The sequence below is a fragment of the Mustelus asterias genome, chromosome 16 (assembly GCF_964213995.1).
Source record: "Mustelus asterias chromosome 16, sMusAst1.hap1.1, whole genome shotgun sequence".
In the NCBI taxonomy this organism is placed as follows: Eukaryota; Metazoa; Chordata; class Chondrichthyes; order Carcharhiniformes; family Triakidae; genus Mustelus; species Mustelus asterias.
The window spans coordinates 649,656-669,800 of NC_135816.1; the positions used below are offsets into that span (position 1 = coordinate 649,656).

Consider the following 20,145-nt stretch of genomic DNA (forward strand, 5'->3'; position numbering starts at 1 on the left):
TGTGGCAAATAGTGACCACAACTCTGTTAACTTTAGAATAGTAATGGACAAGGATGAGTGCTGTCCTACGGGCAGGGTGCTAAATTGGGGGAAGGCTGACTATAGCCGGATTAGGCAGGAATTGGTGGATGTTGATTGGGAGAGGATGTTCGAGGGTAAGTCCGCGTCTGGCATGTGGGAGTCTTTTAAGGAACTATTGATAAGGCTGCAGGATAGGCATGTGCCTGTAAAAAGGAAAGATAGGAAAGGTAGGATTCGAGAGCCATGGATAACCAGGGAAATTGAGGATCTGATTAAAATGAAAAGGGAGGCGTACGTTAAGTCCAGGCAACTGAAAACAGATGGAGCTCTGGAGGAATACAGAGAGAGTAGGAAAGATCTCAAACGGGGAGTTAGAAGGGCAAAAAGAGGTCACGAGATGTTCTTGGCAGGCAGGATTAAGGAGAATCCTAAGGCATTCTATTCATACGTTAGGAACAAAAGAGTTGTCAGGGAGAAAATCGGACCTCTCAGGGACAAAGGAGGGGAATTATGCTTAGAACCCAAGGGAATAGGGGAGATCCTAAATGAATACTTTGCATCGGTATTCACGAAGGAGAGGGGCGTGTTAACCGGGAGTGTCTCGGAGGGAGGTGTTGACCCGTTAGAGAAAATCTCCATTACAAGAGAGGAAGTGTTAGGTTTTTTAGGGAACATTAAAACTGACAAAGCCCCAGGGCCTGATGGCACCTATCCTCGACTGCTCAGGGAGACGAGAGATGAAATTGCTGGGCCTCTGACGGAAATCTTTGTCGCTTCTTTGGACACGGGTGAGGTCCCTGAGGATTGGAGGATAGCGAATGTGGTCCCGTTGTTTAAGAAGGGTAGCAGGGATAACCCAGGAAATTATAGGCCGGTGAGCTTGACGTCCGTGGTAGGGAAGTTGTTGGAGAGGATTCTTAGAGACAGGATGTATGTGCATTTAGAACGGAACAATCTCATTAGTGACAGACAGCATGGTTTTGTAAGAGGGAGGTCGTGCCTTACAAATTTGGTGGAGTTTTTTGAGGAAGTGACAAAAACGGTTGATGAAGGAAGGGCCCTGGATGTCGTCTATATGGATTTCAGTTAGGCATTTGACAAAGTCCCACATGGCAGGTTGGTTAAGAAGGTTAAGGCTCATGGGATACAAGGAGAAGTGGCTAGATGGGTGGAGAACTGGCTTGGCCATAGGAGACAGAGGGTAGTGGTCGAAGGGTCTTTTTCCGGCTGGAGGTCTGTGACCAGTCGTGTTCCGCAGGGCTCTGTACTGGGACCTCTGCTATTTGTGATATATATAAATGATTTGGAAGAAGGTGTAACTGGTGTAATCAGCAAGTTTGCGGATGACACGAAGATGGCTGGACTTGCGGATAGCGAAGAGCATTGTCGGGCAATACAGCAGGATATAGATAGGCTGGAAAATTGGGCGGAGAGGTGGCAGATGGAGTTTAATCCGGATAAATGCGAAGTGATGCATTTTGGAAGAAATAATGTAGGGAGGAGTTATACAATAAATGGCAGAGTCATCAGGAGTATAGAAACACAGAGGGACCGAGGTGTGCAAGTCCACAAATCCTTGAAGGTGGCAACACAGGTGGAGAAGGTGGTGAAGAAGGCATATGGTATGCTTGCCTTTATAGGACGGGGTATAGAGTATAAAAGCTGGAGTCTGATGATGCAGCTGTATAGAATGCTGGTTAGGCCACATTTGGAGTACTGCGTCCAGTTCTGGTCGCCGCACTACCAGAAGGACGTGGAGGCGTTAGAGAGAGTGCAGAGAAGGTTTACCAGGATGTTGCCTGGTATGGAGGGTCTTAGCTATGAGGAGAGATTGGGTAGACTGGGGTTGTTCTCCTTGGAAAGACGGAGAATGAGGGGAGATCTAAAAGAGGTGTACAAGATTATGAAGGGTATAGATAGGGTGAACAGTGGGAAGCTTTTTCCCAGATCGGAGGTGACGATCATGAGGGGTCACGGGCTCAAGCTGAGAGGGGCGAAGTATAACTCAGATATGAGAGGGATGTTTTTTACACAGAGGGTGGTGGGGGCCTGGAATGCGCTGCCAGGTAGGGTGGTGGAGGCAGGCACGCTGACATCGTTTAAGACTTACCTGGATAGTCACATGAGCAGCCTGGGAATGGAGGGATACAAACAATTGGTCTAGTTGGACCAAGGAGCGGCACAGGCTTGGAGGGCCGAAGGGCCTGTTTCCTGTGCTGTACTGTTCTTTGTTCTATATGCTTAGAACTCAAGGGAATAGGGGAGATCCTAAATGAATACTTTGCATCGGTATTCACGAAGGAGAGGGACGTGTTAACCGGGAGTGTCTCGGAGGGAGGTGTTGACCCGTTAGAGAAAATCTCCATTACAAGGGAGGAAGTGTTAGGCTTTTTAGGGAACATTAAAACTGACAAAGCCCCAGGGCCTGATGACTCCCTACTCAGGGAGACGAGAGATGAAATTGCTGGGCCTCTGACGGAAATCCTTGTCGCTTCTTTGGACACAGGTGAGGTCCCTGAGGATTGGAGGATAGCGAATGTGGGACCATTATTTAAGAAGGGTAGCAGGGATAACTCGGGTAATTATAGCCAGTGAGCTTGACGTCCGTGGTAGGGAAGTTGTTGGAGAGGATCCTTAGAGACAGGATGTATGTGCATTTAGAACGGAACAATCTCATTAGTGACAGACAGCATGGTTTTGTAAGAGAGAGGTCGTGCCTTACAAATTTGGTGGAGTTTTTTGAGGAAGTGACAAAAACGGTTGACGAAGGAAGGCCGTGGATGTCGTCTATATGGATTTCAGTAAGGCATTTGACAAAGTCCCACATGGCAGGTTGGTTAAGAAGGTTAAGGCTCATGGGATACAAGGAGAAGTGGCTAGATGGGTGGAGAACTGGCTTGGCCATAGGAGACAGAGGGTAGTGGTCGAAGGGTCTTTTTCCGGCTGGAGGTCTGTGACCAGTGGTGTTCCGCAGGGCTCTGTACTGGGACCTCTGCTGTTTGTGATATATATAAATGATTTGGAAGAAGGTGTAACTGGTGTAATCAGCAAGTTTGCGGATGACACGAAGATGGCTGGAATTGCGGATAGCGAAGAGCATTGTCGGGCAATACAGCAGGATATAGATAGGCTGGAAAATTGGGCGGAGAGGTGGCAGATGGAATTTAATCCGGATAAATGCGAAGTGATGCATTTTGGAAGAAATAATGTAGGGAGAAGTTATACAATAAATGGCAGAGCCATCAAGAGTATAGAAACACAGAGGGACCTAGGTGTGCAAGTCCACAAATCCTTGAAGATGGCAACACAGGTGGAGAAGGTGGTGAAGAAGGCATATGGTATGTTTGCCTTTTTAGGACGGGGTATAGAGTATAAAAGCTGGAGTCTGATGTTGCAGCTGTATAGAACGCTGGTTAGGCCACATTTGGAGTACTGCATCCAGTTCTGGTCGCCGCACTACCAGAAGGACGTGGAGGCGTTAGAGAGAGTGCAGAGAAGGTTTACCAGGATGTTGCCTGGTATGGAGGGTCTTAGCTATGAGGAGAGATTGGATAAACTGGGGTTGTTCTCCCTAGAAAGACGGAGAATGAGGGGAGATCTAATAGAGGTGTACAAGATTATGAAGGGGATAGATAGGGTGAACGGTGGGAAGCTTTTTCCCAGATCAGAAGTGACGATCACAAGGGGTCACGGGCTCGAGGTGAGAGGGGCGAAGTATAACTCAGATATTGGAGGGATGTTTTTGTACATAGAGAGTGGTGGGGGCCTGGAATGCGCTGCCAAGTAGGGTGGTGGAGGCAGACACGCTGACATCATTTAAGACTTACCTGGATAGTCACATGAGCAGCCTGGGAATGGAGGGATACAAACGATTGTTCTAGTTGGACCAATGTGCGGCACAGGCTTGAAGGGCTGAAGGGCCTGTTTCCTGTGCTGTACTGTTCTTTGTTCTTTGTTCACCGACTGCTTCACTGATAGTCACTGGGTGCCTCACTGATGGGGCGGCACGGTAGCACAGTGGTTAGCACTGCTGCTTCACAGCTCCAGGGTCCTGGGTTCGAATCCCGGCTTGGGTCACTGTCTGTGTGGAGTTTGCACATTCTCCTCGTGTCTGCGTGGGTTTCCTCCGGGTGCTCCGCTTTCCTCCCACAGTCCAAAGATGTGCGGGTTAGATTGATTGGCCAGGTTAAAAATTGCCCCTTTGAGTCCTGAGATGCGTAGGTTCGAGGGATTCGCGGGTAAAGATGTGGGGGTAGGGCCTGGGTGGGATTGTGGTCAGTGCAGACTCGATGGGCCGAATGGCCTCCTTCTGCACTGTAGGGTTTCTATGATTTCTATGATTTCTATGATACTCACCGACTGCCTCACTGATACTCACTGGCTGTTTCACTGATACTCACTGGATGCTTCACTGATACTCACTGGATGCTTCACCGAGTAGTTGACGATCATGTAGTCATTGCCAAGGGGAAGCCAGGATCGCAGTGTTACAAAGTCCCTGTTCTTCAAAGGACTCGGACATTTCCCTAATGGACAGAAAGAAGATTGTAATTTAGTGTCAGTTACACAGGAACAGTGCCTTGGAACAGAGTAGCACAGAAAGAGGCCATTCAGCCTGTCATGTCTGTGCTAGCTCTCTGTCACAGCTGTTCACCAGGTGCCCCGCCCCCTCCCTTTTCCACAGAACTCTCCAATTCTTTTCTGATCACAAACCAATTTCCCCATGAAAGCCACAATTCAATCTGTCTCCACCACACTCTCAGACAGTGCATTCCAGATCCTAACCACTCGCTGCGTGAATCTGTCTCCACCACACTCTCAGACAGTTAGGGGTACAGCTTCATAGCTCCTTGAAAAGTGGAGTCACGGGTGGACAGAGTGGTGAAGAAGGCATTCAGCATGCTTGGTTTCATCAGTCAGAACATTGAATACAGGAGTTGGGATGTCTTGTTGAAGTTGTACAAGACATTGGTAAGGCCACACTTGGAATACTGTGTGCAATTCTGGTTACCCTATTATAGAAAGGATATTATTAAACGAGAAAGAGTGCAGAAAAGATTCACTAGGATGCGACCGGGACTTGATGGTTTGAGTTATGAGGAGAGGCTGGATAGACTGGGACTTTTTTCTCTGGAATGTAGAAGGCTGAGGGGTGATCTGATAGAGGTCTATAAAATAATGAGGGACATAAATCAGCTAAATAGTCAATATCTTTTCCCAAAGGTAGCGGAGTCTAAAACTAGAGGGCATAGGTTTAAGGTGAGAGGGGTGAGATACAAAAGTGTCCAGAGGGGCACTTTTTTCACACAGAGGGCGGTGAGTGTCTGGAACAAGCTGCCAGAGGTAGTAGTAGAGGCGGGTACAATTTTGTCTTTTAAAGAGCATTTAGATAGTTGTATGGGTACGATGGGTATAGAGGGATATGAGCCAAATGCAGGCAATTGGGATCAGCTTAGGGGTTTTAAAAAAAGGGCCTAACCACTTGCTGTGTGAATCTGTCTCCACCGCACTCTCAGACAGAACATTCCAGATCCTAACCACTCGCTGTGTGAATCTGTCTCCACCACACTCTCAGACAGAACATTCCAGATCCTAACCACTCACTGTGTGAATCCGTCTCCACCACACTCTCAGACAGTACATTCCAGATCCTAACCACTCGCTGTGTGAATCTGTCTCCACCACGCTTTCAGACAGTACATTCCAGATCCTAACCACTCGCTGTGTGAATCTGTCTCACCACACTCTCAGACAGTACATTCCAGATCCTAACCACTTGCTGTGTGAATCTGTCTCCACCACACTCTCAGACAGTGCATTCCAGATCCTAACCACTCGCTGTGTGAATCTGTCTCCACCACACTCTCAGACAGTACATTCTAGATCCTAACCACTTGCTGTGTGAATCTGTCTCCACCACACTCTCAGACAGTACATTCCAGATCCTAACCACTTGCTGTGTGAATCTGTCTCCACCACACTCTCAGACAGTACATTCCAGACCCTAACCACTCGCTGTGTAAAACTACATTCTTCATGTCTTCTTGGCTGCCATCCCCTGCAGTTAATGTGGAACAGGTTCTGGGGAGCTGTGTATTTGGAATTCCTCAGTGCTTGCAGCAGCTCTGTTGCGGCGGGGTGGTGAATCAGAGGGAGCACACCGCAGGTGTGGCGTGATTCTCATAGGCGATTACTGATGAGGCCTAAGATTCAGCCCGAAAACACACCGGCCCCGTGAAAGGGTTTGGGATTAACTCAAAGCAACTCTGCAGAGATGAAATATCCTCCCTGACTCGAAGAACAAAGAAAAGTACTGTTGTGGAGATGCCAGTGTTAGACTGGGGTGGGCACAGTAAGAAGTCTCACAAAACCACGTCAAAGTCCAACTGGTTTATTCGGAATCACGAGGTTTTGGAGTGCTGCTCCTTCATCAGGTGAGCAGAGAGTTGGGTTCACAAACACGGCATATACAGACACAGACACAATTGCATGATAATGGTTGGAATGTGAGTCTTATAAGGTAATCAAGTCTTTACAGGTACAGACAGTGTGAGTGGAGAGAGGGATAATCAGTTAAATAGGCATAAAGAAAAGTACAGCACAGGAACAGGCCCTTCGGCCCTCCAAGCCTGTGCCGATCATGATGTCCTAACTAAAATAAAAAAAAACCTTCTGCCCTTACTGATGCGCGATATAACTCACGAGGCTAGAGATGCTCGAGGAAATAAAGGCTTTTATTGACTACTACAATAGAGCTACCATATATAATACACGATCCCAGACTGAAGGGTCCCAGACAGAGCAGTGACCTTTATACCTCTCCCAGGAGGCGGAGCCCGACTGGGATGTACCATAATAACTATATTACAGGTAGAACAGCCCAACCCTAACCCCAACAGTAACATGTAGAACAGCCCAACCCTAACCCCAACAGTAAGAACATAAGAACATAAGAAATAGGAGCAGGAGTAGGCCATCTGGCCCTTCGAGCCTGCCCCGCCATTCAACAAGATCATGGCTGATCTGAAGCGAATCACTTCCACTTACCCGCCTGCTCCCCATATCCCCTAATTCCCTTATCGATCAGAAAACTATCTACCCGTGATTTAAACATATTCAACGAGGAAGCCTCCACCACTTCAATGGGCAGAGAATTCCAGAGATTCACTACCCTCTGAGAGAAGAAGTTCCCCCTCAACTCTGTTCTGAACCGGCCCCCCCTTATTTTGAGGCTGTGCCCTCTAGTTCTGGTTTCCCTTCTAAGTGGAAAGAATCTTTCCACCTCTACCCTATCCAGCCCCTTCATTATCTTATATGTCTCTATAAGATCACCCCTCATCCTTCTAAACTCCAACGAGTACAGACCCAATCTGTTTAATCTCTCCTCATAAGCTACACCCCTCATCTCCGGTATCAACCTGGTGAACCTTCTCTGCACTCCCTCCAAGGCCAATATATCCTTTCGCAAATAAGGGGACCAAAACTGCACACAGTACTCCAGTTGCGGCCTCACCAGTGCCTTGTACAGTTGCAGCAAGACCTCCCTGCTTTTATATTCTAACATATATACAGACTCATAGTACTGGCCAGACCCTGGCTCAGTACTACCTGGTGGGAACCAATGATGGTTCACCACATTCAACCCTCCTTTGAAGACAAAGGCCGGCGGGGTACAAAAAAAACACAGAACAATTGGTCATCAGTCTATAAGTTCAGACGGTCAGGGGGACCGCACCGTCGTTGTGACCTCCTCAACACCGGCGATGACACCGGTGTAGGCACTCGCGGTGGCGTTCTCCCCAAGGCGGTGTCCAACGGCTCCTCCAATGTCTCACGGGCTGGTTGACCCCGAGGTGGTGACAATCCGCTGAACTCGGACACGCCTTGAAGTGGTGACCATCCCCTGGACTCAGGCAAGCTGTACACGGGAGTAAAAGGGTTAAGTGATGGTCCCGATGCTGCCCGCGCCGTGTCAGGAGGGGAAACAATAGTTGGGGGGTCTCTAACAGGAGGTATGGGAGCGACAGGGGTTTCCAAGCCCCCTGCTGGCGCCAGGTCTCGAATCGAGACCGTGTCCTCTTGCCCGTCAGGGTATGCCACATAGGCATACTGAGGGTTGGCGTGGAGGAGATGGACCTGTTCAACCAAAGGGTCGGACTTGCGGATCCTAACATGTCGCCGCAGGAGGACAGGTCCTGAGTACATCAACCAAGACGGTAATGAGGTCCCAGAGGAAGACTTCCGAGGGAATGAAAACAGTCTCTCATGGGGAGTAGCGTTGGTTGCCGTACACAGGAGTGAGCGTATGGAGTGGAGCGCATCAGGGAGCACCTCTTGCCAACGGGAGACTGGAAGGCCTTTTGACTTCAACGCCAGTAAGACAGCCTTCCAGACTGTAGCATTCTCACGTTCCACCTGTCTGTTACCCCTAGGGTTGTAGCTCGTGGTTCTACTAGAGGCAATCCCGTATGAGAGCAGGTATTGCCTCAAGTCATCGCTCATGAACGACGAGCCCCTATCGCTGTGGATGTAACAGGGGTAACCGAACAGGGTGAAAAGATCACGAAATGCCTTGATAACCGTGGCAGCGGTCGTATCAGAACAGGAAATGACAAAAGGGAATCGTGAGTACTCATCAACCACATTGAGGAAGTACACATTCCGATCTGTTGAGGGAAGGGGGCCCTTAAAATCCACACTCAGTCTTTCGAAGGGACGAGTGGCCTTAACGAGTTGTGCCCTGTCAGGTCGGTAAAAGTGCGGTTTGCATTCCGCGCATACCCGGCAGCTTCTAGTTATGGACCTGACATCCTCCACCGAGTAGGGTAGATTCCGGGCTTTTACGAAGTAGTAGAGCCGAGTGACCCCTGGATGGCAGAGGTCATTGTGGAGAGCCTGTAATCCATTCTCCTGCATACTGGCGCATGTTCCACGTGACAGGGCATCCGAGGGGTCGTTGAGTTTCCCTGGACGATACATGATGTCGTAATTATAGGTGGAGAGTTCGATTCTCCACCTCAAGATCTTATCGTTCTTGATCTTGCCCCGTAACGTGTTATTGAACATGAACGCCACGGACCGCTGGTCCGTGAGCAGGATGAACCGTTTTCCCGCCAAGTAATGGCGCCAATGCCGGACGGCCTCCACAATGGCCTGGGCCTCCTTTTCCACCGCTGAATGTCGAATTTCGGGGCCTTGGAGGGTGCGAGAGAAAAAGGCGACGGGCCTGCCCACCTGGTTAAGTGTGGCGGCCAGGGCGAAATCAGATGCATCGCTCTCCACCTGGAAGGGGATGGACTCATCGATAGCGTGCATCGTGGCTTTCGCGATGTCGGCTTTTAGTTTTTCAAAGGCTAAACGAGCCTCTGGTGCTAGGGGAAAAGAGGTAGACTTGATGAGCGGACGGGCTTTGTCCGCGTAATTGGGAACCCACTGTGCGTAGTAAGAGAAGAAGCCTAAGCATCTTCTCAGTGCTTTTGCGCTAGTGGGCAGGGGAAGTTCAAGGAGGGGACGCATACGGTCTGGATCAGGGCCAATGACCCCGTTTTCCACCACGTATCCGAGGATAGCTAGGCGGCGCGTGCGAAATACACACTTCTCCCTGTTGTAGGTCAGATTCAGGCGAGATGCAGTGCGTAGGAATCTAAGAAGGTTGGTATCATGGTCCTGCTGGTCATGGCCGCAGATGGTGACATTATCCAGGTACGGGAAGGTAGCCCGCAGTCCGTTATGGTCCACCATTCGGTCCATAGCACGCTGGAAGACCGAGACCCCATTGGTGAAACCAAAAGGAACCCTGAGAAAATGGTACAAGCGACCATCCGCCTCAAAAGCCGTGTATTGTCGGTCCTCTGGGCGAATGGGGAGCTGGTGGTAGGCAGACTTTAGGTCGATGGTGGAGAACACCCGGTACTGCGCAATCTGGTTGACCATGTCAGAAATGCGCGGGAGGGGATACGCATCCAGCTGTGTGTATCTGTTAATGGTCTGACTATAGTCTGTGACCATCCGGGGTTTGTTCCCACTCTTGACCACCACGACCTGCGCTCTCCAAGGACTAGCGGTAGCTTGTATGATCCCTCCCTTGAGGAGCCGCTGAACCTCAGATCGAATGAAGATCCGATCCTCAGCGCTGTAACGCCTACTGTTAGTCGCGATGGGCTTGCAGCCTGGCACGAGATTCTGGAACAGGGAGGGTGTGGTAATCTTAAGCGTCGAGAGGCTACAGGTGGAGCGCGTTGGGCAATTTGGAGGCTGTGAGTCTCGCACTGAAAGCGGAGGGAGTGGCCCACCATACTGTAGGGTTACACTCTTCAAGTGGACCATGAAATTTAGTCCGAGGAGTATTGGCGCGCAAAGGTGCGGTAACACCAGGAGCTTGAAGCTCTTGTAAACCGTGCCCTGCACCGTTAGATTTACCACGCAACTCCCTAGCACGGTGACAGACCGGGACCTTGCGCCATCGAAATTGTCTGCTTGACAGGCTGGATCTGGAGGCCACACCACTTCACGGTGCCTGGGTGAATAAAGCTCTCCGTGCTCCCGCTGTCAAACAGACAATAAATCGTGTGTTTGTTTACCTGTATGTCCATCATGGACTTGTCGAGTCTGTGAGGCTTTGCCTGCTCCAGGATGATCGATGCCACCGTTGGTTCGTGAGCGCCACTGCAGGCAGCTGAGATGGATGATGGCGACCCCTGCTGGTCATTCGCGGTCGGTGCCGACCAAAATGGCTGCTCCAATAGGTCGCACGTGGGCGATGGCGCCAAAATCAGCGACCCCTGGTGGTCGCGCGTCTCTTGCGACTCCGTCGTCTGGAATGGCGACGTCCTGGCCTCGCACGTGGAAGAAACCCTTGACGATGCCGACGACGAGGAAACCGGCTCCGGGGAGTCACACGCCGCACTGCTGTTCCTGGATGTAAGTTTGGATCGACATACCTTCGAATAGTGCCCCTTCTTGCCGCAGGCGGAGCACAACACCGCTTTAGCGGGACATCGCTGCCGAGTGTGCTTCACTCCCCCACAGAAGTAACACCGCGGGCTGCCTGGAGCTGCTGCCGTCGTCAGGCCCGAGGGTGGGCACGCCATCACGCAGCTTTTCGGTCCCGCCGGATGAAGTGGGGTCTGTGACTGCCCCTGCCACGCTGTCTCCACGTGGTCGTCGGGATACATCGCCAGGCTTTTGGCGGCCGTTTCTAGCGCATCCGCTAGCTCTATAGACTTAGTGAGATCGAGATTACCTTGCTCCAACAGTCGAAGTCGGATATAAGACGAGCCGATTCCCGCCACAAACGCATCTCGAGCGAGGTCGTTCATGTTCTGGTCTGCCGACACTGCTTTGCAGTTACAGCCCCTGGCTAGCTGTAGGAGCTCGTTCGCGTATTCTTCCGTCGTTTCGCCGGGCTGCCGTCGTCGAGTGGCTAAGAGATATTGAGCATGCATCTCGTTCGGCGGTTTATTGTAGCGCTTCTTAAGAAGCTCGAGGGCCCCTTTGTAGTCGGTGGCCCCACGGATCGCTAAATATACAGCGTCGCTTACCCTCGCGTGGAGGACCCGGAGTCTGTCGTCGTCGGTGGTGACCGCTGCGGAGGCTTCGAGGTAATCCTGAAAACATTTCAACCAGTGGTCGAAGGTGTTAGAGGCGCCCGCCGCACGTGGGTCCAGTGTAAGACGTTCGGGTTTAAGCATTTGCTCCATGCTCTCTGTATCGTTTTCTTTTTTTTTCAATGACGAGAGTTCAATTAGTAGTCAATAAAATTGATGCGCGATATAACTCACGAGGCTAGAGATGCTCGAGGAAATAAAGGCTTTTATTGACTACTACAATAGAGCTACCATATATAATACACGATCCCAGACTGAAGGGTCCCAGACAGAGCAGTGACCTTTATACCTCTCCCAGGAGGCGGAGCCCGACTGGGATGTACCATAATAACTATATTACAGGTAGAACAGCCCAACCCTAACCCCAACAGTAACATGTAGAACAGCCCAACCCTAACCCCAACAGTAACATATATACAGACTCATAGTACTGGCCAGACCCTGGCTCAGTACGACCTGGTGGGACCAACGATGGTTCACCACACTTACTCTGTCCATATCCCTCTATTCCCTCCCTATTCATGTCCCCATCCAGATGCCTCTTAAATGTTGCCAATGTGCCTGCTTCCACCACCTCCTCTGGCAGCATATTCCAGGCAACCACCACTCTCTGCGTGAAAAACTTCCCCTGCACATCTCCCTTAAACTTTCCCCCTCTCACCTTTAACCTGTGCCCCCTTGTAATTGACACTTCCACCTTTGGAAAAAGCCTCTGACTATCCACCCTAAATGTGCCTCTCATAATTTTGTAGACCTCTATCAGGTCCCCCCTCAGCCTCTGTCTCTCCAATGAAAACAATCCTAGTTTATTCAACCTCTCCTCATAGCCAACACCCTCGAGACCAGGCAACACCCTGGTGAACTTTCTTTGCACTCTCTCCAAAGCTTCCACGTTCTTCTGATAATGTGGTGACCAGAACTGCACGCAAAACTCCAAATGCAGCCTAACCAAAGTTTTACATAGCTGCAATAACATTTCCCAACTCTTGTACTCAATGCCCCGGCTGATGAAGGCAAGCATGCCATATGCCTTCTTAATCACCTTGGCTACCTGTGTTGCCATTTTTAGGGAACTGTGGACCTGCACGCCCAGATCCCTCTGTATGTTAATGTCCCTAAGAGTTCTGCCAATTACAGTATAATTCACACCTAAATTTGATCCTCCACAATGCATCACCTCACATTTGTCCGGATTAAACTCCATCTGCCATTTCTGTGTCCAAGTCTCCAATCTATCTCTATCCTGTTGTATCCTCTGACAATCTCTGGCATTATCAGCAACTCCACCAAACTTTGTGTCATCTGTAAACTTACTAATCAGACCAGCCACATTTTCCTCCAGATGATTTATATATACTACAAACAACAGAGGTCCCAGCACTGACCCCTGCGGAACACCAGTAACTACAGATCTCCATTCTGAAAAACACCCTTCCACTGCTACTCTGTCTCCTATAACTAAGTCAGTTCTGTATCCATCCAGCCAGGCCACCCTGAATCCCATGTGATCCCATGTGACTCCTGGGAGTCCCTGTTTTGTGTCCGAGCAGAATGGTGAAGCCTCATTCTGGAATGTTCCAAACACGTTGAGAGGTTTCATCGGGATGACAGAGAGGTGGAGTTGAGGTATTGGGGATAATGCACAAACGTCTAAACAACTGTGGGATTGTAGTACAAGCCATTTCATCACACACATGTATTGGAATGTAGTGAAAAGTATTGTTTCTTGTGCGCTATACAAAGCATACCGTTCATAGAATCCATAGGGAGAAGGGAAGGAGAGAATGCAATCAGACAATTTGATCAGATGATCATGGGGAGAGCTGTCTTGGTATTCTTCTGAATAACCACATTATGTCTGTATGTGAGAGCAGGCAGAGAGTATCTCATTCCAAAAGACAGCATCTCTGACAGTGCAGCTCACTCTCACATTGAGCTTTTTCCTTCTCAATGCCGGGAATGGAACTTGAGCCTGAACCTGATTCCGAGGTGAGAGAGGAGCAGGCGATGCGACTGCAAAAATGTGAGTTGCCTCGGCTTTCAGGCTCAATTGTCCAAGTTCCGGGTCAGACGTGGTTTGGACATTCCCATCCCACACAACTGGACAGTCTCAGAAATAACTTCATCGCTTGTAAATCCAAACCCAGTTCCAGGACACTGGATTGTTTCTGTTGGTGGGGAATCTGAACCACGGGGTCACAATCTCAGGATTAAACCCCAATCATTCCGCACTGAGATGAGGAGAAATTACTTCACTCAATGCATGATGGATGTTTGGAATTCTCTGCCCCAGAGGGTTGTGGATGCTCCATCCTGGAAGATATTTAAGGCTGAGATGGACAGAGTGGATATTCAGAAGCTTTTTCCCAGGGTGGAAGAGTCAATTACTAGGGGGCACAGGTTTAAGGTGCAAAGGGCAAGGTTTAAAGGAGATGTACGAGGCAAGTTTTTTTACAGAGAGTAGTGGGTGCCTGGAACTCGTTGCCAGGGGAGGTAGTGGAAGCGGATACGGTAGTGACTTTTAAGGGGTGCCTTGACAAATACATGAATAGGATGGGAATAGAGGGATATGGTCCCCGGAAAGATAGGAGTTTTTAGTTCAATCGGGCAGCATGGTCGGTGCAGGCTTGGAGGGCCGAAGGGCCTGTTCCTGTGCTGTAATTTTCTTTGTTTTTTGTTCTTTGTTCAATTTCTACTCTCTCTGGGAAGTGAAGGATATAGAGAGCAGGCAGGAAAATGGAGGTCCAAGATCAGACATGATGGTATTGAATGATGTGGCAGGCTCGATGGGCCAAATGGCCTACTCTCATATTTCTTATGTTCCTGTAAAATTTGCAATCTCTGTCACACAAAATGCTCATTCAACAGTAGCTCAGAAATTGGTTGGCTAAAGATCATTCTGATTTCCTACTCATGTTCTGCATTCGATGGGAAGAAGTTATCAGTTGATGCACTTCTTTGTTCAGGGTTTGATATTACAAACTGCTGGAGAAAATCCATCCTTCTCCACCAGAAATGTTGCTCTCTCTCGCTCAGTTTGTTTCTCTCTCTCTCCGAACAATCAATCTTTTATTTTACACGTTCGTACATATACACATCAATCTGGAGATGACAGTCCCCAGAGTCTGCATCTCCACTCTTTCACTTCAATAATTTGCCTTTGCACAATTTCCGTGTGAAACACTCTGCTCTTGGGGATTACTTACAGGAATAATAGCCCACATCTGCATTCACTGTCAGACGGCCAATGTCGTAGGTCTCAATCATATTCGTGTCCCATTTTTTCCTGTAGTGTGTGTCGTGAAGAACATCGTAGAGAGTTGCAGCAGAAACATCCTTGCAGTTAATTCTCATCTGGAACGAGAAATACTGGCAGTGTGAGAACGAGCGCAACAGATTCCTCACATTAAAGATCTGGGACAGTCTAATGCTGCTCTCAAAGTTATGATTGAAGTTTAAATAGAGATGGTTGTGTCCACACTGATTGCAGCAAAATTCCAAAAAACATTCCCCCAGCTTTCTAACGATTATCGGAAATTGAGCAGAATTCTCCCATCTGGGACCAAGTCCCAAGGTGGAGGGGTGGGGGGGGGGGTTGTGGGGGGCGGGGGGGGTGTGTGTGGGGGTGGTGGGGGGCGGTGTAGTGGGTGGTACCAGCAAGGTTTCCCACTCTGGAGGGTGATGGGAAAACACGCCATATCTTTCGGCTTTGACCTTATTAATTATGCATGCGGGTGTTTAGTGCCATCGTCCATTGGGACAAGCTTCGATGGCCCGTGTCCCAGGTGTCAAATCCAAAAGCTGAATCCTGATTTATACACGCCACCCTGGTCCAGAGGTGTTCTGGACTGAAGAGATGATGGAGTTTCGAGGCGGTGGGTGAAAGTTCCGCTCCACCCTTTGTCAGTATTCCATGAGCAGTTTCATGCTGCCTCCAGCACGTTTCCCGGTTAGGCCATGGGGGGGACCAGCAGAAGATCCTGAGGGGAATTCACACCGGCGTGAAATCGATTTTTGGACTGCCTGTTGAATGCTCCCACCCACCCCCACGCCATTGAACCCAGCAGCGGGGGCAGGGCAGATTTCCAATGTGTGTGAAGCATGTACAATGTGTAACTGTTAATGTCATCCAAAATAACATAAGAACATAAGAACTAGGAGCAGGAGTGGACCATCTAGCCCCTCGAGCCTGCTCCGCCATTCAATAAGATCATGGCTGATCTTTTCATGGACTCAGCTCCACTTACCCGCCCGCTCACCATAACTCTTAATTCCTTTACTGTTCAAAACTTGCCTTAAAAACATTCAATGAGGTAGCCTCAACTGCTTCACTGGGCAGGGAATTCCACAGATTCACAACCCTTTGGGTGAAGAAGTTCCTCCTCAACTCAGTCCTAAATCTGCTCCCCCTTATTTTGAGGCTATGCCCCCTAGTTCTAGTTTCACCCGCCAGTGGAAACAACTTCCCTGCTTCTATTTTATCTATCCCCTTCATAAACTTATATATTTCTATAAGATCTCCCCTCATTCTTCTAAATTCCAATGAGTATAGCCCCAGTCTACTCAGTCTCTCCTCATAAACCAATGCTCTCAACTCCGGAATCAACCAAGTGAATCATTATTCAATAATTACATAACTTGAAGATTCTGTGATCACGATGGCAATTGAAAACCGTGAGGTAAATTTTTACAAATTGACAGAACTGAACTCTGAAGAACTACGACCCACAGTTAGATTATTGCCTTTCTCAAGATTTTCCTGTCTGAACTAATTAATAAATTAACATAGTTGCTGCAATATCAAATAAAACTTCTATTTTTTGGGGGGTGCAGGCAAGGCCAGTATTTGTTACTGCCCCTTGAGCTGAGTGGGTGGAATTCTCCCCCAAAAATTTCAAGTGTTGAATTTGCGGGGAAACTGGAGGAATTCACATTGTTTTTTCAGTGGAAATTCAGACAAGAATCTCCCACACTCTGTGCAATGCAGAGGCCACCAGTGTGAATATCATTAAAAACTTGGGGGCGGGGCCTATTCCCGCTGGTGAGGCTGAGATCAGCGCGCTGAGTGGGCTATTGCACCCGTGCCGATCTATCAGCGCTGAGATCTGTCAGCAAGAGGTCGGTGCATGCACCGTGACCCCGCATGCCGGCCTACCGATCGCTGGCCAGACCCACAATCTCTGTGTTGCCGCCACCCCTCCCATGGCCCGATCACTGCCCCCCCCCCCGACCATTCCCGAGCCAGCCCTCAGCCCCCCTTTCCGGCCCACCCTGAACTCCAGCACCCCCCTCCCCGATTCCCCACCCCTGCAGTTCTGACCCCACATCCCGCAGTGCCGAACGCCCCAGCAATGCCAACTCCCTCGCAGTGCCGGATCCCCCAGCAGTGCCGAACCCCCCAGCAGTGCCAAACCCCCACCGCAGCAGGCTAACCACCCCTCCTGGCTGAGCGCCAGCCCCAGCACACCCCGATCGCTGGCCTCCCTCCTTCTCCCCTCCAATCCCTATGCAGAACGGCAGTGGGACATGAAGGACAGGTCATGTTTGACAAATTAGGTGGAATTCTTTGAGAACATTACATGTGCAGTGGACAATGGGGAACCTGTGGATGTGGTGTATCTGGATTTCCAGAAGGCATTTGACAAGGTGCCGCACCAAAGACTGCTGCATAAGATAAAGGTGCACAGAGTTACAGGTAATGTATTAGCATGGATAGAAGATTGGTTAACGAGTAGAAAGCAAAGAGTGGGTTAAATGGGTGTTTTTCTGGTTGGCGATCAGTGACTAGTGGTGTGCCTCAGGGATCAGTGTTGGGACCGCAATTGTTTACAATTTACATCGATGATTTTGAGTTGGAGACCAAGTGTAGTGTGTCAAAATTCGCAGGTGACACTAAGCTGTGTGGCAGAGCAAAGTGTGAGTACAGAGGACGCTGAAAGTCTGTAACGGGATATAGATAATCTAAGTGAGTGAGGGAGGGTCTGGCAGATGGAGTACAATGTTGTTAAATGTGAGGTCATCCACTTTGATTGGAATAACAGCAAAATGGACTATTATTTAAATAGTAAAAAATTGCAGCATGCTACTGTGCAGAGGGACCTGGGTGTCCTTGTGCAGGTATCTCAAGGAGTTGGTTTGCAGGTGCAGCAGGTAATTAAGAAGGCAAATGGAATTTTGTCCTTCATTGCTAGAGGGATGGAGTTTAAAAACAGCGAGATTATGTTGCAGCTGTATAAGGTGCTGATGAGGCCACACCTGGAGTACTGTGTACAGTTTTGGTCTCCTTACTTGAGAAAGGATATACTGGCACTGGAGGGGGTGCAGAGAAGATTCACTAGGTTGATTCCGGAGTTGAGGGGGTTGGTTTATGAGGAGAGACTGAACAGACTGGGGCTATACTTATTGGAATTCAGAAAAATGAGGGGGGATCTGATAGAAACATATAAGATTATGAAGGGAATAGATAAGATAGAAGCAAGGAAGCTGTTTCCACTGGCGGGTGAAACTAGAACTAGGGGGCATAGCCTCAAAATAAGGGGGAGCAGATTTAGGACTGAGTTGAGGAGGAACTTCTTCACACAAAGGGTTGTGAATCTGTGGAATTCCCTGCCCAGTGAAGCAGTTGAGGCTACCTCATTGAATGTTTTTAAGGCAAAGATAGATAATTTTTTGAACAGTAAAGGAATTAAGAGTTATGGTGAGCGGGCGGGTAAGTGGAGCTGAGTCCATGAAAAGATCAGCCATGATCTTATTGAATGGCAGAGCAGGCTTGAGGGGCCAGATGGCCTACTCCTGCTCCTAGTTCTTAGTTTCTTATAAGCGCCATCACCAATATGTCCCGCCCCTTGGCACTACCCCATGCCCGTTTGGCAGTGCCAAGGGGCCAGGCTGGCCCTGCTATGGTGCAAATGCCCAAGGGGCACCCCCCCCCCCCAACTGCACGATCCTCTGGGGGGCCCTGATTGTCCCCCCTCACTCTAGTGGGGGTGGCTCACTAGTTCCCCGTTCGTGGGGAGCTACCCTGAACCCCACTGGGGTGAACCACTCTGGCAGCGGGGGGATCAGGACGATGCGAGCAGGGCTGGAGATTTCAGTCCCCAGCCCGCTAATCACATTTGAATTACATGCAAATGACCATTTAAATGGTCTCCATGGCTCCCCCTGATTCCTGGCACAGAGCAGACGCCGCCGGAAATCCTGTGCTGTGAGAGGCTGATGGGGCGCGAACCCCGCAAATTGGCGAGAATCCCCGGCCCGCTGCGGTAAAAAGTTAGCGCAGGGGGATGGGAGAATCGCAGTCAGTGTCTCGCTTGGTCATTCCAGAGGGCAGTTGAGAGTCAACCACATTGCTGTGGCTCTGGAGTCACATGTAAAGTTTGAAGTTTATTTATTCGTGTCACAAATAGGCTTACATTAACACTGCAATGAAGTTACTGTGTAAATCCCCTAGTCGCCACACTCCGGCGCCTGTTCGGGTACACTGAGGGAGAATTTAGCACGGCCAGTTCACCTAACCAACATGTCTTTCAGCTCGACCAGATAAGGACGGTAGGTTTCCTTCCCTAAAGGACATTAGTGAACCAGATGGGTTTTCTGCAACAATCATTCTTGGTTTCATGGCACCTTTACTGAAACTTATTTTCTATTCCAGACGTTTTATGAATTTAATTGATGAATTGATTGAAGTTAAGTTCCACCAGTTGCTGAGGGTTAGTAACCCAGGCCTCAGAAATCCAACCACACCACAGTCCAGCCTCTTTCGGCAAAGAAACTTTGTCTAATGAATAATTAAATTATTCATTCAAAAATGCCTCATTAAGAACATTCCTAAAATTAATATGATTGTAATTTTCTCAAAACTTAACCTCAAAAGAAAGATTATTCATCTGCGATGCAATCTCTGATTTATCTCCATTATGTTGTCTTACTAAAAATGATTTGAGTCAGTGACACTCGTTTGGATAAACTGGCTTATCTGCATGTTGCTCTCAGTAATAAAACATCACACACAGCTGAGCTATTTTACATAATGAGTTGTCCTGCTGATATGTAGACAGTGATTGACCTTTCAAACAGAAGATGAAAAAACCATGATAAAACCTCAATGGTTAATAAATAATTCGGGATTGCCAGTACGTACATCACATTGATCAGGTTTATAATGAGCATGGTGCAAAATCCACTGCAACTACAAAATTCTCCTTCGATAAATAAATCATGTCGGCATAGCAACAGTAGGAGACACCATGCAGTGGTGGAACTAGGGTTCCATCTAGCTATTGCATTGAGCTTCCGATCTCAGTTACATCGCAGGATTACATAAGGAGGGAGAGGCGGAATCACTGGGTTTCTGGCACACATTTCCAATCACTCTGCTGCAAAATGGCAATTCTATCAGTCCAGGTGCTCACTGACTGCTGTTCGGTTAACCGCTGGAGACAGTGAGCAACTCTGTCCCTGTCGGCAGAATGAGAGCAAAAGCAGACTGAGGAGAAGGTAATAAATGAAAAGAATTTCA

At 49.0% G+C, this 20,145-nt stretch overlaps 1 protein-coding gene across 1 annotated transcript in view; it reads right to left on the bottom strand.

Moving 5' to 3' along the window:
- The window catches only part of LOC144505624 (START domain-containing protein 10-like), a 187,876-nt gene that overhangs the window by 33,168 nt on the left and 134,563 nt on the right, over positions 1-20,145 (bottom strand). Inside the window, exons 2-3 of the mRNA XM_078231732.1 lie at positions 14,834-14,981; positions 4,444-4,547 (exon numbers count right to left, since the gene is read on the bottom strand). Coding sequence (XP_078087858.1) covers positions 4,444-4,547; positions 14,834-14,981 — 252 coding nt within the window. The remainder of the gene's footprint in view (positions 1-4,443; positions 4,548-14,833; positions 14,982-20,145) is intronic.